Source organism: Neofelis nebulosa, chromosome 16 (genome assembly GCF_028018385.1).
Source record: "Neofelis nebulosa isolate mNeoNeb1 chromosome 16, mNeoNeb1.pri, whole genome shotgun sequence".
Lineage (NCBI taxonomy): Eukaryota > Metazoa > Chordata > Mammalia > Carnivora > Felidae > Neofelis > Neofelis nebulosa.
The window spans coordinates 50,050,290-50,074,158 of NC_080797.1; the positions used below are offsets into that span (position 1 = coordinate 50,050,290).

At 35.4% G+C, this 23,869-nt stretch overlaps 1 protein-coding gene and 1 pseudogene across 1 annotated transcript in view; one reads left to right on the top strand and one right to left on the bottom strand.

Moving 5' to 3' along the window:
* BCAS3 (BCAS3 microtubule associated cell migration factor) overlaps positions 1-23,869 on the bottom strand; it is a 619,018-nt gene that overhangs the window by 439,764 nt on the left and 155,385 nt on the right. Inside the window, exons 12-13 of the mRNA XM_058702849.1 lie at positions 13,335-13,411; positions 6,320-6,403 (exon numbers count right to left, since the gene is read on the bottom strand). Of these exons, the coding sequence (XP_058558832.1) occupies positions 6,320-6,403; positions 13,335-13,411 (161 nt within the window). The remainder of the gene's footprint in view (positions 1-6,319; positions 6,404-13,334; positions 13,412-23,869) is intronic.
* Positions 14,197-17,312, top strand: LOC131498032 (large ribosomal subunit protein eL32-like; annotated as a pseudogene).

A 23,869-nucleotide genomic window follows, 5' to 3' on the forward strand; every position in this document is an offset into this window, starting at 1 on the left:
AACTCCAGGAAGGGGGAAAACAGAATAGTATATTTCACAAAGCCTCATAACACATGAAGAGTTACTGATAATTCACACACACACACACACACACACACACACACACACACAACTTAACAACAACCAGTGGGGTCATCTTATTACTGGATAAAATCTAAACCCAAGATTTAACAATCATCAAATCTGCACTTTTATAGTAAGTGACAAGATAGTACTATCTATTATATTATAGTTCATTAACTTTCAAAATAAGGTATAATGCAGGGGATGAGAGAGGGGTACTGGAAGTTTTCTGCATCAATAAAGACCTTTGCTTCTAGAAGAAATTTGTTTCCATGTTACACCCAGACACATTGTCCAGAATAAATATATAATGTTATTTAATAGTGTCTATATACCATATTTAAATATCTAAATCACCTCAGAGTAGTCTTTTCATTACATTTTAGTCAAAAGAGTGTATACATACCTGATAATTTCCTCAACACACCAAAAAAGGATGAAGACTCAGTAAAAATTAGGACTAAAAAAAATCTAATTTGGCCAAATGGAGATATTAACTTACACTGAGTGTCTTCACAGCCTGAGGTAGCTAAAAAGTTTACCATATTCCTGACTAACCTTAACAGGAGTATCCACAGAACCAAACTCTATCTCATAAGAGAGCTGAATGTAAGATTATAACAAATATGTCAGATAATCCACTCAGACCAGAAATTCAAATGAGCATGGTACTTATTCTGTTGTGTGCAGACAGATTTGTCAAAAGGTCACTAGTCATCTTTAACCTTTCTCATGCCATATCAGCTGTCCACCCCTGTCCATTAGTGCTAATGGTGCTGCTCTCACAAAAGCTGTTAGTTGTCATTAAGAAGTTATCAGATAACCAGGGGGAAAAAAGAGGCATATTTACTAAATCAATTTACCACACTGGGGTTAAAACACATTAAAAGGAAAAATCAAATAGGTGGTAATATGTGGTAACTAGGAAATATGGACCAAGATTTTACAAATGTATCAAAATAACCCAATTTGAACTATTTAAGTATTAAATTTTTCCCCTTAGCACTGCCACAGAGAATTCATCACCATTATATTCTTTATAAGGAAAGCCAAATAAATTATTTGGAAAAACAAAGAGAAAAATCTAGAAGTAGAAAGATAAATTTTAACTACTATTTGAAAATCCAGAGAAACTGTAAAAACATTATTTCCTCTAAGGAGATCCAAGTACATATGCAATTAATATATTTTTGCTTACAAGCATCTAGTGAGACAAAAAATAAGAATAAAAATTTAATAATTAATCCTTCTGTATAACAAAGTGGTTAACCTCTATGAAGTCATATAAGCAGCTGTCATCAGCAAGAGAAAAATATTAATGATTAATCTTTCAGAAAAAGTGATTTGACAAGTGATCACTTTCAGAAAAAGTGATTTCACAAGTTCCTCAAAGTGAATATTTTAAGATTAGTATTTTTAGGAGCACATACTACATGGTCTTTTAAATATTTTCCATGTTGTATCTCAAAAATTACCTTTTTTATCATTTCTAAGTAGATAAATAGGTAGGCAGAAAATAAACAGAAATTTTATTTTCTATTTTCAATAATGGCAGGCTAGGTAAATCAGATCAATCCTACCAATGAAAGCAAGTAGGATAACCGAGGAGAATTTTTTTTTTTAACTCTGCTTAAAGGTATTGAATATTTAACAAGATAGTAGAGAGCTTCTAGATCCAAATCCAAGAGAACAAGAAAATCCCACACATGTAAGTTGGGTATTTAGGCCTAGATGGATCTGATGATTCTAGAGGAGACTTCTAAGAGACTGAGTGGTGTTTTTGATGGACCTGTGGTACTAGGTGGTCATGTCCAAGGGGATCTATCTAATGAGTTTCCATGTTTTTGGTTGAGGCACAAAGGAACACAACAATAGTTAATCTGTAGTAATCAGGCTCCCATAACTATTTCAGGTGAGCTTTAAATTCCTTAAGGAACTCAATCCCTGAAACTGGATTAGGAGGGTCCAAGACTAAGAGTGCCACAGAACTCTGGTATCTCAAATTCAAACTTGTTTCTACAGATTTTTAAAATAAATTCTAGCAAACAAGGAGTCAAGACATCATTAGTGAGAGCCAGCAAAAATAGCAAACAATAAAAATACACCCAAAAAGAAGCCAGACATTGGAGTTATCAGAAAGACTTTATATTAACTATGTTTACTACATTTAAACAATTTAGTAATTTGAGAAAAAACTGAATTCTAGAGAACCAGAAATGATCACTATTTACTAAAAGACTTTATCAATGCATATATGTTTGATTTTATCAAACCCTTTTTGTGTATATATCAAGATAATCATATAATTTTTCTCCTTTATTCTGTTCATGTACAAATTACATTCATTGATTTTGAGTAATAAACCAGCCTTATATTATGGAATTATCCCAACTGGATTGGGACACATTATCCTTACAACATATTTAATTTTTCTCTGTTAATATTTTGTTTAGGATTTTTCAGGATTCTTCATGTTCATGAGTAAGACAGGACTATAGTTTTCCTTTTTCACAATGTTCTTGTCAAGATTCAGTATCAAGGTCATCCTGCATCATAAAACAATATTAGGCATTATCTCTTATTCTATGGAAGAGTCTTTGTAATATTGCCATTGTTCATTCTTAAATGTGAGCATTCTCTGGAAAAGAATATCCTAGAATATCTTCTAGGCCTGAAGATATATACGTGACATTGTTCTTTTCTTAGTAAACTTATATTCCCTCATACAGAAAAGTACAGGAATTATAGTGTACATCATGATGAATTTTCATAAGTGAATATACTAATATAAATAGAAGTATAATACATAATGTAATAGTAACAAAGACTACTTAATTCTGATGTACCTACCATGGAAAACTGGAACTGCCTTATACCTCAGAAAGCTGATTTACCCACAAAGTTTCTTGTATCTAATATCTTACTAGAAGAAATTATCACTTAGGAGGCAAAATCATCTCAACTTTCCAATCTTTCCTATATAAAATATCCATACCTTGAAAGTGAAATGAAGGATCATTCTATTTCTGGTAGAATTTCAGGAAAATAACTAAATACTAGTACTAAATACCAAATTAACTTAATATTTTTAAGTAAATCTCAAAACATTCATGGTAACACAGGAGTCCATAAGTACATAAATATTACATATGAAAGTGTTTTCAAAAATATTTCATGGCATATAAGTTACACATAAGTTTAAAAGGCAGTGTACCATATGGATTTTACTACCTGGTAAGTCCAGTAAGACTCAAGAAATGGGTGACTTTACAGATGGCTAACAGACACATGAAAAGATGCTCAACATCACTCATCATCAGGGAAATACAAAAGAAATCTACAATGAGATATCACCTCATCCCTGTCAGAATGGCTAAAATCAACAACACAGGAAACAAAGGTTTGGTGAGGATGCCGAGAAAGGGGAGCCCCCCTTACAGTACTAGTGGGAATGCAAACTTGTGCAGCCACTCTGGAAAACAGTATGGAAGTTTCTCAAAAAGTTAAAAATAGAACTATCTGGGGCACCTGGGTGGCTCCATCAGTTAAGCGTCCAACTTCAGCTCAAGTCATGATCTTGCAGTTGGTGAATTCAAGCCTCACATAGGGCTCTGTGCTGACAGCTCAGAGCCTGGAGCCTGCTTAGGATTCTGTGTCTCCTTCTCTCTCTGCCCCTTCCTCACTCGTGCTCACTTGTTCGCTCTCGCTCTCGCTCTCTCTCTCTCTCTCTCTCAAAAATAAACATTAAAATAGAACTATCTTACAACCCAGCAATTGCACTACTGGGTACCAACCCAAAGGATACAAAAATACTGATTCAAAGGAATACGTGCACCCTATTGTATATTTATAGCAGCATTATCAACAAGAGCCAAACTACGGAAAGAGCCCAGGTGTCCACTGACTGATGAATGGATATAGAAGTTGGATATATAATATGTACATATGGAATATTACTCAGCTATAAAAAAAGAATGAAATCTTGCCATTTACAACAGTATGGATGGAACTAGAGAGCAAAAGAAGTCAGAGAAAGACAAAAAACATGATTTCGCTCATATGTGTAAGAAACAAAACAAATGAACATAAGGGGGAAAAAAACCAGAAGCAAATCAGAAACAGACGCTTAACCATAGAGAACAAACTGAGGGCTACTGGAGGTGAGGTGGGCAGGGGGATGGGTTAAATAGGTGATGGGTAAAAAGGAGGGCACTTGTGATGAGCACCAGGTGTTGTATGTGGGTGATGAATCACTAAATTCTACACCTGAAACTCATGTTGCAACTGTATGTTAACTAGCTGGAATTTAAATAAAAATGTGGGGGGAAAAAAAAGAAATGGGTAACTTTTATGTTTATGGTTTTGTTTTTCTTTCATTTTGTAAATTTATGAACAGGAGCATGAATAAGCATTAAAATCAGACAAAAGCGGGGTTCAGTCAGTTGAGTGTCCAACTTCGGCTCAGGTCATGATCTCCAGGTTTGTGAGTTCAGGTGCCACATCGGGCTTGCTGCTATCAGCACAGAGCCTGCTTCAGATCCTCTATCCCGCCGCCCCCCCTCCGCCCCTCCCCTCTTGCACTATCTCTCTCTCAAAAATAAATAAACATTAAAAAAATAAGTATAAATGTTTTTAAAAATCAGACAAAAGCAATTAAACAAAAATTAAATATTAACTACTTTATTCAAGGGTCAATGGCAGAATTTTATCAACTGCCTGAGCTAATGATGAATTTCAATCAACACCAATTCCACTGGTGACCAATGGTCTATTGGAAACTGATTGGATTAGAGTGTTGTCATCATCATAATTTCTGAGAATTTAAAATGTGGAAGACATGAGCTTATCCCTCACAGTTCTCAATATGTGGTATAGAAAACTGGAGAGTTCAAACTTGTTCTTTTCCAAGCACATTAACTCTAGCCTCATTTAGCTAGAGTTTGTCCACATGTCCACATTCAGCTAAAAGTTAAACAGCAAAACTGTTACTGAATGAAGCAGGTCAGTTTTCTTTTATGTAAGCACACAAACACATTATAGCAAAGAAGACCTGAAAAGCTGTCCACTACCACAGAACTGAAAATTATTCAAATGATAATACAATGAACTATCCTAATTAACATGTATGGCACAGATAAGTCTAAAAGGAATATAATACATGAGAACTAGATCTCATTGGTATATTTTGTGGATCTATTATAAACTAACTATAGAAGAACACTGATGCTGGCTAATTACTCTGTCTCAGAATTCTCTTCACTGAAATAACCATCATAATTTTTACATACACAATGGAGAAAAGTAAGCAATTTTTTTGAACATTCTAAAAGCCAAAGTATATAGTGCTGTAAGCATAAAGACATTCAGTATTTCATTTCCTTTCTGAGTAAAAAATATGTAATGCTTCTCTCATCAAACCAAGGAACACATTCTAAAGCATAACATGTAAGTACTTGTGATCAATCTTGAAGTATTTTTGTATTTGTTTTACATAAAACAGTGTGACCTTTCATTCCCTCCCTGTGGTTTGCTTTAAACTGTTGTTCTTTTCTGAATAGTTGTGCTTTCTATTACATGCTGTCATTTAGATTCACTATGTCATCCCTATTATTAGAATTGTTTTGTTGTATACTTCACAATTCAAAAGGATAGTGATTATAAGAATACCTTATAATCAGCATAAAGTTTAAGAGCCATCATCAAAATTAACCCTCGCACACACACAAACAGAGCTCACTTGACAAACACAGAGAGGGCAGCCCTGTGACATGAAAGAGTCTTTGAATGTGCCAGGGGTTTGACTCAAGTTTTCTTAAGGAATAATATTCTTTTTACATGAAGAAGATTCATAAATATTCAAAGATACAAAAGGATGTCAGTATAGATGGAATGATGGAAATCACAGAAAAAGAACCCAGAAGTCACTACTTAAAACATATATATAAAGCTTCTCTCAAAAATGTTATTAATTATATAATAGACTTTAATCTAGCTAACAGACTTAAATATTTAAAATTTGATAAATACAAACCCTATAATTATAATAGAAAATAATGTATGACTTATGAACCTTAAGAGATTAAATATCTAATTATGTAGTCATCAATCTTCACGAGTGGCAAAAATATTCTGACTTACTTAAGTTTATTCCACATTTGTGAACAAAAAGGGAAGGAAAAATTTCAACACAATTCAGGAGAGAAACCTGATATTTACTCCACAAAATTACAACTCCTAGGGACTACTCAATACTCACTTTAGCAGCACTAATGACTGTGGCAGTATAAGACTGAATGTTGTCTCCACAGGCTCCACCACGGGACTGATGACATCGAATCAACTGGAAAAAGAGACAGAGAGAAAAGCCAGAAAGTTATTTCTATTAAACTGTTTAATTCTACAGGCTATTAGGACAGAGCTTATTTATCAAGCAGAATGAGGGTGGGAGGGGTGAATGTTTGTATGAGTGTTTCAGGCAAACAGCTAAAAGCCCTGCCAAGACACTTTTCCCTCTTTTTATAATCTACTGGTGCCACTCAGGCAGTGTCATGCTCAAATACAATTTTTAATTATCAGATGAATAGTCTTTAAGAATTCATAAACTCTAAAATGGTAGTATTTGGGATCTGGCAGCCATTCCACAAATAAATTTTAAAACATAATCAAAGGACTTAGACTTGCCTTTCTAACATTAAATATTTAACATACTAGCAAATTGGAGGTTTTGTCCTCTTAATTCCTACATAAAGATAGTAAAAGAAAAGCCAAAAAAGAGGCAAAATAATTTATCATATTTCCATTTTCAATTAAGTCAGGGGAATAGTGGCACAAATCATGCATAAATCAACTGTGAGGCATATAGTAGCTGTCCACTTCAGAGGGCTTACTAGTATTACCACAGAATGAAAAAGACGTGCCTTTAGTCACGACTGATGTAAATAAACCAACCAAATCAATTCACTTTGATTCAATTTTCAAAGTGAATCACTAGTTTGATAGCATGATTCTCTCATGGACTAAAGCAATAAACCAGGATTAAAATCTCCACTGCTCCTACACTTCCTAAATTTAGGGTTTTTTAATTCATTAGCCAGATCTTTATATTTAAAAAAAATTTTTTTAATAAAATGACAGGGGCACCTGGGTGGCTCTGTTGGTGAAGCATCCAATCTTGGTTTCAGCACAGGTCATTTTCTCAGAGTTTGTGGGTTCGAGACCTGCATCAGGCTCTGTGCTGACAGCACGGAGCTTTCTTGGGTCTCTCTCTCTCTCTCTCTCTCTCTCTCTCTCTCTCTCTCTCCCTGCCACTTCCCTGCTTGCTCACTCTCTCTCTCTCTCTCTCAAAAATAAACAAATAAACTTTTTAAAAATTAAAAAAATAAAATGACAATTGTAGAGTATTAGAAAAGCTCCACACTGTGTTATGATTTTAAAAGCCTACATACATAATTCAGAAAGAATCTACCTCTTTCAAAACATAAAAACAAAAATGCTTATATAATTTAAAACATGATTATTTGATAAATATGAATGTCACCTTTTTATACTTCTAAAATCAAAATTTTTATATCGCTGACACTACATTGAAAAGCAATTGCTCAAAGCAATAATAATATGTTATAATGGGGTATCTTTAGAAGTCTGATATGAAATGTCAAGCTGCCACACTAAACGTGTTGTTGCATGAGCAAATTTCAAGGTCAGTAGTGAGGAAATTTTTCAAATGACAGATGATCACAAATGTGATTTCACATAGGGGAAAACAGGTAGTTTGAAAGTGATCATTTCAGCTAATAAAAAGTATCCCTTTCATTCACTCACTCGCTCATTCAGTCATAAATACAATTTCAAAGAATTATGCAAGTTATCCCTCTGCTGCCTCCTGCCACATATTCAATGAAAGACATTATCTTGGAAATACTACCATCTTTTCTCTGCTTCCAGTAATTAAAATAATCAAGGATAAATATGTGAAAATAAGCAACACTATCACTTTTTCAATTCAACTAAAACCGAGTCAGCATTTCAACACAAACATAACTAAGCCAGAAATTTTTGTTTAAAACTTTAGACTTGTTAGAAAATTACATTTGCAACTCAATTCATCAAAAATTAAAGATGAATCAGAAATTTCTGTAGTGCAAACCTCTATAAAATGGACTGATTTTCAAAAAATATAAGTTAAAAGGCAACATACAAAAGAGGAAGTATATTATTTAATCTTTTGGAAAGAAAGGGAAATATAAATACATATAACGATGAAATATATAAGCAAGTAAATAAAACATAAAAATAAAAATAAGTGTATGTAATTAGATATCAAATGAAAACTGTAACAACAATGAAGGAAGGCAGAAAGGGAGAGATAAGGATAATCAAAGTAATATTTGAACACAGTATTTGTATATCTTCAGTTTGGGGCAGCAATGGGACTGGAGAGAACTACAAGAAATCCTGGACTCTTTTTATTTGGCTTGATATTTGTAGTTGTGTGAGCAAACAATTCTGCAATTACTTTTGCCATTATAGGATTCAACAAATGAAATAAATGTGTGATATCAGAGTCTCCCATGTGAAACAAGGAACATATAAATAAGAAATAAATGGAGGATGAAAGGAAAGAATCCTGTGGAAAATACCAATGTCTAACCTTCATTTCCAAAATACGTGTGTGTGTGTGTGTGTGTATAGGTGTACAAATACATATATGTATTTGTATATTTTCCCATTATGTATGCATAGAAGTATGTGTGTTTCCAAACTTTGTCCACTGAAAGTGTCTAGAAGTAAAAACACCCCAGTAACAATGAGCACATCTACTGGACAAAGCTAAGTATCTAAAGTTCTGGCCCATTAAAAGGAACCAGGAAAATAAGAAGTAGCAGATTCCAGGGCTGAGACAGGGCAGATGCTAGATGAACCCTCTCCCTCTTCCCTTCCCCCACTTGTGCTCTCCCTCTCGCTCTCTCTCTCAAAAAAAAAAAAAAAAAAAAAAAAAAGATTAAATTGACTAAGTATTTAGGAGTAATGTGATATATGCAACTTACTCTGAAATAATTAAAAGGCCAATCTGAGTAAAAGATATATGGGTGTGCTTTGTGCTATTTGTACTATATTTATTCTTACAACTTTTCTATAAGCTGTCCTAGTGAAAAGGACATTTAAAAAGAACCATTGATGGGAATGCAAGCTGGTGCAGCCACTCTGGAAAACAGTATGGAAGTTCCTCAAAAAACTAAAAATAGAACTACCCTATGACCCAGCAATTGTACAGTATGCATTGATCCACAGGAAAAAGGTGTGCTGTTTCGAAAGGGCACATGTACCCCCATGTTTATAGCAGCACTATCAACAATAGCCAAAGTATGGAAAGAGCCCAAATGTCCACTGACGGATGAATGGATAAAGAAGATGTGGGGTGTGTGTGTGTGTGTGTGTGTGTGTGTGTGTGTGTGTGTGTATATATATATATATATATATATATATATATATATATATATATAGTGGAGTATTACTTGGCAATCAAAAAGAATGAAATCTTGCCATTTGCAACTATGTGGATGGAAGTGGAGGGTATTATGCTAAGTGAAATTAGTCAAGAGAAAGAGAAAGACAAAAATCCTATGACTTCACTCATATGAGGACTTTAAGAGACAAAACAGATGAACATAAGGGAAGGGAAACAAAAATAAAAACATGGAGGGGACAAAATATAAGAGACTCTTAAATATGGAGAACAAACAGAGGGTTACTGGAAGGGTTGTGGGAGGGGGGATGGGCTAAATGGGTAAGGGGCACTAAGGAATCTACTCCTGAAATCATTGTTGCACTATATGCTAACTAATTTGGATGTAAAGTTTAAAAAATAAAAAATAAAATAAAATAAAATAAAGAGGACCACTGAAAAACAAACCCAATCAGTATATATGGCATCTTGCTTAAAATTTCAGTCAAAAAGCATTTTCATTAAAAAATATTGTTACTCCAAAATTCAATTAAGTTTGCAGTTCCACACTCAGCCCCAAAACCAAAGCAATCAGACACTGGTACCAAAAAAATCAGAAACTGTTAATAAATACTAGCATTTACATAAATGCTATTGGAAATACATGTATCTGAAAATATTTCTTCCAAAGGATGGTAGAGCTATCTGATTAGCAAACTCCCCATAAATGCCACTTCACTTTCTGATCTCTGTATGTAATGCTAGATATTATCAACACATATCTCTACAAAGGCAAGACAAGCAAGATAACTGGCACACACCCAGTATGTATCTGTGAAGGGAGTTTCCTCTGCTAGAAAACGATATGTAACTATTTGCATATCACCTACAATTCTAAACGGGTACTTTCCCACATGTGAGAATACATCTACAAGAACCAAGGGACAATTTATACATCTTCTTGTTGGATGTCTCCAGCACTCAAAGAAACATATTATATATTTAAACATTTGAAGACACCATTATGTTACCACACTGAATTGTATGCCTCTTGTCTTGTTTGAAAAGAGTAATTTGTAAAGAGCTATTTTTATGAGATATACTAGAAAATGAAGAGAAATAACAGAATGGAGCATAAACATGGCATTCAGTAAGATACAAAGTATCTATCTGTAGCAAACAGAATTTTGGAAAAAGTATCAAGGAATTCATCTACAAAAATAACTTTCTTCAGTAGTTTCTTGATTTTGTGAATTCCAGAGATTTACATGCTATGTAGTTTCTCCAAATAATTATTGTACTTACCATATCCAGATTTGTGTTAAGAACTCTTCAATAAATATTATTTCCTATTATTCTGCTATTATCTCAATATATAACTATACAAGCAAACTAAAATGAAACAAAAAATGATAATCTTCTTTGAAGTCTGTAATATTTTTTAGATTTCATCCTATATTCACATGAAGGGCACTAAATGGTATAAAAAAGATTTCACATTTTCTTTCTGAAAATTCAATTTGTCTTTGGTGTTGAATTGGACATAAATAAAACATAAAAACAACTAAAAGATTCAATAAAATGTGATCACCTATGATTTAATTATTAAGACAAATAGTTTAACCCTTGTTTAGATTTAGTTTTAGACACATAACATCAATTAAATTATTCTATGCCTCAGTTCCCAATCTACCAATAAAAACAAACTCATTCCTGGGGCACCTGGATGACTCATTCAGTTAAGCAGCCGACTTTGGCTCAGGTCATGAGCTCAGGGTTCACAAGTTTGAGCCCCACATCGGGCTCTGTGCTGACCACTCGGAACCTGGAGCGAATTCTATGTCTCCCTGTCCCTCCTCCACTCGTGCTCTGTCTTTCAAAATTAATACATTTAAAAAAAAATTTTTTTAAGTCATTCCTGCCCCCTGATTTCTAGCTCCACAGAAGCTATTAAAGTAGTATCAATGCTATGCCTAAGATCGATGGAGTAAAGTTCTCTATAAAAAACCAAGCCTAGGGGCACCTGGGTGGCTCAGTCGGTTGAGTGCCCGACTTCGCTCAGGTCATGATCTCACAGGTCGTAAGTTCGAGCCCCACATCGGCCTCTGTGCTGACAGCTCAGAGCCTGGAGCCTGCTTCAGATTCTGTATCTCCCTCTCTCTCTGCCCCTCCCCTGATCATGCTCTGTCTTTCTCTCTCTCTCAAAATAAACATTAAAAGTAAACAAACAAACAAACAAACAAACAAACCAAGCCTAGGAGTGCCTGGGTGGCTCAGTTAAGCATCCAACTCTTGCTTTCGACTCAGGTCCTGAGCTGGTGAGTTCAAGCCCAGCGTTAGGCTCTGTGCTGGCAGCATGGAGCCTGCTTGGAATTCATTCTCTCTCTCTCTCTCCCTCCCTCCCTCTCTCTCTCTCTCACTCTCTCTCAAAATAAACACATAGCAAAACTAAAAGGCAACTGACAGAATGGGAGAAGATATTTGCAAATGACATATCAGATAAAGGGTTAGTATCCAAAATTTATAAAGAACTTATCAAACTCAACACCCAAAAGGCAAATAATCCACTGAAGAAATGGGCAAAAGACATGAATAGACACTTCTCCAAGGAAGACATCCAGATGGGCAACCGACTCATGAAAAAATGCTCAACATCATTCATCATCAGGGAAATACAAATCAAAACCACAATGAGACACCACCTCACAGCTGTCAGAATGGCAAACATTAACAACTCAGGCAACAACAGATGTTGGCGAGGATGCGGAGAAAGAGGATATCTTTTGCATTGTTGGTGGGAATGCAAGCTGGTGCAGCCACTCTGGAAAACAGTATGGAGGTTCTTCCAAAAACTAAAAATAGAACTACCCTACAACCCAGCTATTGCATTGATCCAAGGGATACAGGCATTGATCCACGGGATACAGGTGTGCTGTTTCGAAAGGGCACATGCACCCCCATGTTTACAGCAGCACTATCAACAATAGCCAAAGCATGGAAAGAGCCCAAATGTCCATCGATGGATGAATGGATAAAGAAGATGTGGTATAATAGATATAGATATAGATATAGATATAGATATAGATATAGATATAGATATAGATATAGATATAGATATATACATATATATACATATATAGATATATATATATACACACACACACATACATACATACATACAATGGAGTATTACTCAGCAATCAAAAAGAATGAAATCTTGCCATTTGCAACTATGTGGATGGAACTGGAGGGTATTATGCTAAGCGAAATTAGTCAAGAGAAAGACAAAAATCCTATGACTTCACTCATATGAGGACTTTAAGAGACAAAACAGATGAACATAAGGGAAGGGAAACAAAAATAATATAAAAACAGGGAGGGGGATAAAACAGAAGAGACTCTTAAATACGAAGAACAAACTGAGGGCTGCTGGAGGGGTTGTGGGAGGGGGAATGGGCTAAATGGGTAAGGGACATTAAGGAATCTACTCCTGAAATCATTGTTTCACTATATGCTAACTAATTTGGATGTAAATTTTAAAAAAAATTAAAAACAAAATAAAAAAATTAAATTAAACACATAAACATAAAAAATTAAAAACAAAAAACAAAAAACAAAAACCAAGCCTAGAAAATTAAAGTTGAGCCCAAATACTGATCCTAAGCAATAAGGGAGATAGGATAATTACTGGTTGCCCAATTAAAACCAAAATCTAAGCAAAGAAAAACTAGTAAGTTAAATATTCATTATTGGTTGGCAATCAACTTTGGAAAATTCTTCAACACTTGCTCCATTACAAACAATCCAAACATAAGCCACACCTTACCTTGTTTTCTGCATAAGCAAGCCAACGGCTCCCAAGAGCAATAGGATTCATATTGGGCCCTGGGCAAGGATAGCAGCCTGAAAAATTTGAAATGGCAATATTGAGATATTTCTTAATAAGTTTTCTGTTGGCGCATCATATTTTGATGCCATAAAAACAAAACAACCAAATGGTTTTATTTTCTCAAGTCTCACATAAAATTCCCATAAAACTGGTCATTATTTTAATAGCTGAATGAAGTTCTTTCTTTTTCCCCCTCTACAGTTTCCTTTTGGTTTTGGCACCATTCCAATAAGAAACAAATCTGGGAACAACTGGTAATAACTTTTAGCAAAAATTGGGCATTTTTTACAGTTACTCCTAGAACAAGAAAGAGTAGCTAAAAGGAAACAATGCTTTTAGGTCAAGCATCAATGTTTAGAGAAGAAAGAAAAAGGATACAATTGGTTCATGAATTTAAAGGTAAAAGATAACAAACACCTAAAAAGAAAATGATGATACACTGGTGAGAAGAAAAAAACAGAGCAAGTACTTAAGTAAGGCACCAGTGAGGCAACGTAATTCACCAAGATTGCCTCAATGGAAAGATGATGGAAAACTAATTTGCATAATCTTGTGTATTTACATTAAGCACTCTACTTCATTCTTCTTGCTTTCAGTCCAGCCAATAGCAAACTAGTAGGAAGGATTGCTTTGTGGCTCCTCCTCTCAAGAAGAATAAATCATACAGTCGTGATAGTGGACACCATCAATGCATGGAAACTCCAATGCCGTCTTCCTGAACTACTAACCGAGACACACCACAACTCAGTCAAGTAAGTGACGTCTGTTATCCTAGAGGCTCTCCTCTCCCCTCCTAGCCATGCCAGTTAGGTCTTTGAGTCGAATGCCCTCATCATCAACTACACAAAATAACATTCCACTGAGTCACAAAACAGCTTTAAAGGATCTACTCAAAGGCAACTGCAAAATCAGACAACACAAAAAGCCTAAACTAAAGAACTTCAAGTTTATCATTCCACAAGTATCTGGTTAATATTTTTACAAATGTTCTCCTCCAAAATGTACACCAGAGGATCAAACTGAGGTATTCTATTTCACAGTTTAGGTCCCAGTTTGGAATCTAAATTTATAAAATCTTGAGACAAACAAGATTTTATAACAAAACCCTTTTCTTCTTGTAGCAAAATAATAGCCAAATTACCTGAATCATGACCATAATAGCAAAAAAATAACATGACCTGAATTGTAAACTGCACATCTGACAATGTGTTACCCTGCAGGAAGTCCTGGTCTGTGTTACTGACCCTAAGAGAAATAGAGTTATCAATGTATGACAATTTTTTATCCAAAAGCATACTTATTAATGAGAAAAAGAACAATAAACTACTTTAAGACTTACTTTCAATAATAAAAATAATTTATATGTTCTGTGATATATTTATTATTTTTAAATTTATTTTATATCTTCCTCCCACTTGATTAGGGGGTATGTAAGGTCAAGAATTTGTGTCTGTTGCATTCACTGCTGAATCTCCACTGCCTAGAATAACACCTGAATGCAGCTTGATAAATACATCTGAACAAATTAAGAAAACTCTTCAAATACTCAAATAGCGTGCTCACCTAAAAGCCAGATCTTTCATTTTAAAGCCACTTTTTTAATAGGAATCTTTCAAAAACATAGATCTTTTGTAAACATGTATTACATGCTTTCTGACTCAGAAAGCCTTCTGAATAGCAACAGTCACCATTCTGAAATGCTAGTGCCACTGTGTTCGCAAGCACTAAAGAAGCACACATTGCTGCTGCTTCCATGACATGGCAGTTTTCATTTGAGCTCCTTCAAATGCCATCTATTTTGAGTTTCCCTTTTTATTTATTTGTTCAAGTTTATTTATTTATTTTGACAGAGAAAGAGAGCTCCAGTAGAGGAGGAGCAGAGAGAGAGAGAGGGAGAGAGAAAATCCCAAGCAGGGCTTCACTTGTCAGTGTGAAGCCTCATGCAGGGCTCGAACTCACAAACCGTGAGATCATGACCTGGGCCAAAATCAAGAGCCGAACACTTAACTGACTTAGCCACCCAGGTACCCTGAGTTTTCCTTTTTAAAGAAGATAAAGATTTTATAAAGCAGATAATGGCCCTAAGAGAAGATCCATATGTCAAATGAAATACAAATCAAATATGAGGTTTCTAACTTTTGCTCATCCTAAAAAAAAAAAAAAACACAACTTTTTGTTTCTTTCAAGCTTTAAAGGGTTGTGTTTGGGATGTTTTGGATTTTGGGAAAACTGACCTCTAGGTAATATATCCACTGAATATGTCCACATATTATGGACACATACAAAGGACCAAGGCCCACTAAAATAGTACAAAGACAATACACTCTAACATATGTTGTGCAGTCTCTACATAGATTTAATTATTATAATCCCATTGAGTAAACTAATTCAAACACATATTCCATAGGTATTTTCAGAGCTGGAAAATGTCCTATAAGAAAATTTCCCCCTTTTAAATATTTTTTGACAACTTCCCCCTTTTAAAATGTCATGAAAAAAAGAACCAAATGAAAAACAGAAATAAATACTTGTGAACTTCAGCATTACATTATATGTAGCTAATGCCCTGAACTTTAAAGTTGATGTAATCTAACTATCACTCAATTCAGGTAACAATTTCATCTCAATAGATCTTAATAAGTATACTCTCCTTTCCAAATACTAGAAGATACTAAAGGAAAAATGTAGTTAACAATTCTTCATTTCACTTTTTGAGTCAATGTTTTTACAAACTCAGTGGACCTCAAGAATTATTATGTACTAGAATGAAAGCAAATTGTTTTTCTGTTCTCCAAAAAACACTTTACAGCTGGAATCACCAGACCATCAGCCACTCAGCACTATCCCAACTTTATAAGCATGACTCCTTTAAAAATTAACCACTGCCTCCAGCTAAACTTTGAAAACAAGGCGGGGGGGAAACCCAATCTCTATAATACTAGGACTAATTCCAACATGTTTTACAATGTTTGTGAATAAAATAAGAGAACTGTATATTAAAAATACGGAGATTTCCAAATTGAAATAAAGGTAAAATCCAAGAATAACACATTAAATGAAGATTCCTCCATTACTAAAGAAATATTTTTAAAGGCACAGGAGACTGATACAATTTTAGATGGCATCCTCCCATAAGGTTGATCCCTAATGGGGAGGTGACCTGATCCCATTTTGAAAAACAAAGGATTTAACTACTGTCTGTAACACTCTGCCTTATTTTTCTTGATAAAGACAACTCAAAAGATTTCAGACCTTTTTGAAAAAAACAGATGTCTGCATTTATGGTCAATTAACTCTCAACAAGGGTAGCAAGACAAGTCAATGGGGAAAGAATAGTCTTGTCAACAAATGATGACGGGCCACCTCCATATCCACATGCCAAACAATGAAACTGAAACCTGACCTCACACATACTGCATACAAAAATTAACTCGACATGAATCAAAGACTTAAATGAAAAAGTTAAAAGTACTGCTCTCTTCCTTGGCACTGCCTGCAGGGTGGCAGCCATCTCCTAGCTGCCCTCAGACCTCTGGTGAAGTCCACGACCATAAAAAAGAGGACCAAGAAGTTCATCCGGCACCCGTCAGACTGATATGTTGAAATTAAGTGCAACCGGTGTAAACCCAGAGGCACTGACAACAGGGTGTGCAGAAGATTCAAGAGCCAGATTTTGATGCCCAACACTGGTTACAGGAGCAATAACAAAACAAAGCACATGCTGTCCAGTAGCTTCTGGAAGTTCCTAGTCCACAATGTCATAAAGTGCTGCTGATGTGTAACAAATCTTACTGTGCAGAGATTGCTCACAGTGTCTCCTCCAAGAACCACAAAGCCACTATGGAAAGAGTAGCCCAGCTGGCCATTAGAGCCACCAATCCCAAGGCCAGGCTGCACAGCAAAGAAAATGAATAGACAAACAGCTTCTGTACATGTCATATTGGTGTTAATAAAACCATAAAACTACCAAAAAAGTTAAAACTATTAAATTCTTGGAACAAAACATAGTGGTAAATCTTCATAACCTTAGATTAAGCAATGCTTTCTTAGATATGACACCAAAAGTATGCGTGATAAAAGAAAAAAATAAGTAGGGCGCCTGGGTGGCTCAGTTGGTTAAGCATCTGACTTCGACTTAGATCATGATCTTACAGTTCATGAGATCGAGTCCTGCACTGGGCTCTGTGCTGACAGCTCAGGGCCTGGAGCCTGCTTCAGATTCTGTGTCTCCCTCTCTCTCAGCCTCTTCCCTGCTTGTGCACTCCCTGTCTCTCAAAAATAAACATTTATTAAAAAAATTTAAAGAAAAAAATAGAAAAATTGGACTTCATCAAAACTAAAACATTTGTGCTTCAAAAGACATCACTAAGAAAGAAAACAAACTCAGAATGGAAGTTTTACAAAACATATGTCTAACTGACTTGTATCCAGAATATAAACAGAACTGTAACAACTTGATAAAGAAAACACAAATAACTCATAAATTTTGACAAAGAAGATATATGTTGGTGAATGAACACATGAAAAGATGCTCAACATCATTAGCCATCAGGGAAACACAAATCTAAAGTACAATCTGATAGCATTTCATGAGATATTAATAATATGGCTATAATCAAAGAAAGGTAGTAACAATCACTGGTGAGAATATGAAGAAATTGGAACATTCATACACTGAAGGTGGGAATGTAACCTGGTGCAGTCACTCTGCCTGGCAGCTCTTCAAGCAGTTAAGGATAGAATTACCATATGACTCAGCAATTCAACTCCTCATTGCATACTCGAGAAATGAAAACACATGTCCACACCAATACTTATATCCAAGATAACTGAAAATACAGCTGACCCTTAAACAACATGAGTTTAAACTACACAGGTCTACTTCCACACAGATTTTTTACAGAACACTACTGTAGATGTATTTTCTCTTCCTGATGATTTTCATACTAACATTTTATTTACTTTGACTGTAAGAATATAGTATATAATACATATAACATACAAAATATGTATGAATTGACTGCTTATGTTATTGATAAAGCTTCTGATTAACAGTAGGCCAAGTTTTGGGAGAGTCAAAAGTTATACGTGGATTTTCAACTGTGTGTGCATTTGGCACCCCTAGCCCCCATGTTGTTCAAGGGTCAACTGTGTATGTCCCCACAAAAACCTTTCATTCATGAAAATATTATTCATAATAGCCCCAAAATGGAAACAAACTAAATGTCCATCACCTGATAAATATATAAATATGGTATTATCCACACAATTAAATATTATTCAGCAATAAAAAGAAATGAAGAATAACATCCCGTTGTCTGGAAATCCCACAGCTTATTTTTCCATCCACCCACTGAGAACATCTTGCTTGCAGTGTGAATCAAGCTGCCATAAACAACTGTGCAAGTTTTGTAAGTGGACGTCAGTTTCAAACTCCTTTGGGTAAATACCAAGGAGTGTGATTGCTAGATAGTATGGTAAGAATATGTGTAGTTTTGTAAGAAACTGCCAACTCATCCTCCAAAGTGGCTGTATCACTCTACATTCCCACCAGCAATGTATGAGCATTTCCGTTACTCCACATCTTTGTCAGCACTTGGTGTTCACTGTCAGTGTTCTAGATTTTAGTCAGTCTAATAGGTGTGTGATAGTATCTCGTTTTAATTTTACTTTCTCTGGAAACATATGATGTGGAGCATCTTTTCATATGATTATTTGCTATCTGTGTATCTTCTTTGGTGAGGTGTCTGTTGAGGCTTTTGACACATTTTTTAATTCAGTTGCTTCTTCTTGTTGAGTTTTAAGCATTCTTTGTATATTTTGAATAACAGTCCTTTATTAGATGTGTCTTTTACAAAAACCTTCTCTTAGTCTGTGGCTTGCCTTCTCATTCTTTTGATGCTGTCTTTTGCAGAGCATAAGCATTTCATTTTAATGAATTCCATCTTATCAACTATTTCTTTCATGAATTGTGCCTTTGGTGTTATATCTAAAAAGTCATCACCATACTCAAGGTCATCTAGGTTTTCTCTATGTTATCTTCTACAAATTTTATACTTTTGTGTGTTACATTTAGGTCTGTGATCCATTTTGAGTTAAGTTTTACAAAGGCTGTATGGACTGTGTCTAGCTTCAGTTTTTCACATGTGAATGTACAGTTGTTCTAGCACCATTTGTTGAAGAAACTATCTTTGCTCCATTGTACTACCCTTGCTCCTTTGTCAAAGATCTATCTCTGGGCTCTCTATTCTGTTCCACTCATCTATTTGTATATTCCTTTGCCACTGTCACACTGTCTTGATTACTGTAGCTTGATAGTAAATCTTGAAGTCAGGCAGAACATGGCAGAAACTTGAATCGTATTACCAAACAGAAAAAGTCAATCTGAGAAGGTTATGTACTATGCGATTCCAACTATATGACATTCTAGGAAATGCAAAACCATGGAGATAACAAAAAGATCTGTGGTTGCTGGGGGGGTGGGGGGAAGGGCAGGGATGAACAGGCAGAGCAGAGGATTTTTAGGGCAGCGAAAATACTCTGTATGATATTACAATGATGGATATATGTCATTATACATTTATCCAAACCCACAGAATGTACAAAACCAAGACTGAACCCTAAGGTAAACTACAAACTCCAGTTGATAATGATGTGTCAATGTAGCAAATGTACCACTCTGATAAGTAACATTGAAAATGGGGGACACTATGCATGTATAGGGACAGTGAAATCTTTGTATCTTCTGTTCAGTCTTGCTGTAGACTTAAAACTGCTCTTGGGACACCCGGGTGGCTCAACTGGGTAAGCATCCAACCCGTGATTTTGGCTCAGGTCATGATCTCATAGTTTGTTAAGAGCGAACTCTGCACTGGGCTCTCCCTAGTGTGGAGTCTGCTTGAGATTCTATCTCCCTCTCCCTCTGTTTAGCTTGCACACATGCTCTTTCTCAAAAAAATAAATAAATAAAATTTTTTTAAGAACCTGCTCTAAAAAAATAAATATAAAAAAAAACCTTTTAAAAGAACTGACATCCTACAACATGGATGAACTATGATTATCTATGTTCAATAAAAAAAAAAAAACACCAGTCACAAAAGACCCCATATTCTATGAAGTCCAGAAAAAAACTCTCAACACCCTCTGAAAAAGACATATAAGCACATAAAATATTAAACACCACTTTAAGAGATTAATTTGACTTTCTTATAACTGATTAATGACCCTCTTTGTTTTTTAACATTTATTTATTTTTGAGAGAGAGAGACAGAGCATGAGTGGGGGAGGGGCAGAGAGAGAGAGAGAGAGAGAGAGAGAGAGAGGGAGGGAGGGAGGGAGACAGCACAGAGCCTGACACGGGGCCTGAACCCACAAGCTGTGAGATCATGACCTGAGCCAAAGTCAGACGCTCAACCGACTAAGCCACCCAGGCACCCCTGATTAATGACCTTCTTAAAGTTCCATTAGCTTTCTGACTTATTTTTGCTTTATTTTTCATGTATATAAATGTATCATGAATTTAAGAGTATTGCCATTGTGGGGTTAAATGTGTGGGAATTATGTGGAGAGGATAGGAAAGTCACAAGTTAGTTTAGTGCACACATATCCATTGAGTGTCCACTTTGTACTGGGCAACTGCCCAGGCTGTGAAAACATCATGGCAGTATAGAGATGGGAACCTGAAAGAAGAGGGATAGATTTGACTTTTAACTTGTCCTGAGCTTAGAGCTCACATTAACCTGCCCATCTCTCCTAATAAATGTTACATATTTTTGTAAATATGTAAATAAACAAATGTTTACTTCTAAACATAAAAAGGAAGCTTCTTCTTTCCAAAACTAAAAATAATCCTACATTTTTAAGATCCTTTAAATTCATTCCTTGTATTTGTTAATTCATCATTAACATAAATCAAAAATACACATAGTAACACTAAGAAATAACATTAGGATTATAAGGAATAAATTTTCCTCCCCAAAGTAAATACAGAGGCCACTGAAAAGAGTTACTTATTACACAATCCTCTGGTCTCTCCAGAGACTTCATATCTAACTTTCAATTTAAGCACACTGGAAATGACTGCTAATGACATCTATCAGTCCTTGTCTTTTGTTTTCTTAATCATACATGGGTTTTGAATTTCCACACCAGACAGCTGCTCAAGGCCACGGTTTCTATACAGGCAAATACAAAGGTGTCTCCTTTCTCATTATATTGGCTGCATTCCCTTTCTAGTTCTCTATCAGCTCTCTTTACCTGATCCTTCCACCCTCTGTCACAAATTCCCATGATGCCTTCTCTGATGGACACAGGTGTCTCTACTTATTTTACAGTCCCATCATTGTATTCATATATAACTGAGGCACTCACAATCGTATTATACAAGAGCTTTTCAAACTACTTTAGAAATCAAATGCTTGCATGATGAAAACATTATCATTAAGCAGAGAATATGTCATTCTATGTGGGCTTTGGTCCTAATTCTTCAAGAACTAGAAACCAATCACTGGAGAAATACTATGTGGCACAGGCAAATGGACTACAATGAATGCTATTTTCAGTATGCCGCCTGGCTCAGCTGCATCTTTTCAGTGTCCCAGGCAGGATGGCTTATACTCATGGGATAACCCAAATTTAGAGAAACAAATATAAACATGACTCGTTTCACCTGCTAAAAGTTTCAGTCTGTATAAAAGAATAGTAGGAAGATGGCAGTAATTAAAGAAAAAAAAGCTTCTATCAAGTTAGGAAATGGCTCGCTTGTTCCTTGATCTTAAATATTAGGTTATGCTGAATTTTGTTCAACATGTTGATATAAATCACTTTAGGTGAAGCAGCATTTCAGAGACAAGAAGCTACATTCCTTCATACAAATATTTGACAAATATTATCAATCTTACCGACCCTACATCATTCACACAAATCCAATCTCTAGGGTTTTCAAGTCAAGTAAAATAATATGTAACTAACCATGAGATACTTCTCCACAGAAGTATGAAATGCGGTGTGTTACCACTATTGGTCAGAGTATTCATAGATGAAGGGGTTGGGAAGACTTGTGAAATGCTACAATGGATAGTATTCAGAAAATCACAAACTTTTGTTGTTGTCATTGCTGTTGATGCTTTCTCAACTCTTTTTTCTATGTAAACTATATATTTCAGTACAATATGTATATATACACATGTTCCCAAATCAACAAAGTGAACGTATACATGCATATGCAGTACCTGAAACAAAATAAACAAAAACCCCAAAACTTTATAGAATCCCAAAAGCCCAATGTCATATACCCTCCAGTCCTATTCTCCCAAGGTTATGCACTATCCTGCCTTCTAACAACTATACTAAACATCTGTCCTCAAAAGACATCACTGGGCTTTAAAGCACAGTTTATTACACTTATTTCCATTTTTTTATCCCCAGAAATGACAGGTGTACTTTTATACTACCCCAGTTTTCAATATTTTTTAGTAACATACCTTTCAGATTTAATGACCTTCACATTAAATAGTCTTTATGGCATCCCGATATCATGAGAGCTATTTTACAAACACTACACTGAGAGAATAAGTAATAATCCTAATAGATCAGGTATTACTAAAAACTCACTTCTTGGGGCCTCCAGCCACTTGACCAAGACTTACTTATAAAGCTGTATGTCACTTATAAGGCACCTGACTCCAATGCTATATACACTGCCGATCCCTTCAGATCTCTTCTTCTTATCATGCACAATTCACAGAATACAAGAGAAACTAACACTTCAATAACACTTATTTCAACTACTCGGTGGGTCCAGCAATGCAGAAGGAAGCATTTAGGACTACATGGCAAAGGTCCCAAAGGATATCAACTAAAAAAGAAAAAACAAAAGCATTAAGAAAGAGTAATAATGATTCAGTCTCCCATTCATCTTTTTTTTTTTAATTTTTTTTTCAACGTTTTTTATTTATTTTTGGGACAGAGAGAGACAGAGCATGAACGGGGGAGGGGCAGAGAGAGAGGGAGACACAGAATCGGAAACAGGCTCCAGGCTCCGAGCCGTCAGCCCAGAGCCTGACGCGGGGCTCGAACTCACGGACCGCGAGATCGTGACCTGGCTGAAGTCGGACGTTTAACCGACTGCGCCACCCAGGCGCCCCTCCCATTCATCTTTAACTTCACTGATAGTTTGTACTTGCTAAAGGCTCATAAAACAGATCTTCCTATTCTCAAAAGGGGAAACACTCCATGTACAGGAGAGATACTCAAGAGCTGATGACTACAAACATACATTTTTCAAATAAACTCGTATTTCAAGAAAATTTCTGGATTTACTCCAACACAATATGTAGGAGAATCTTCATTCATATATGCATTCACATATTCATTTCTTTAAATATTCACCAAAAACTATTAATTTCCACCTCAGACCTCCTCCATGAGGTCAGTACTGATCTTATATTAATAATTTTTTCCTTATCTGATGA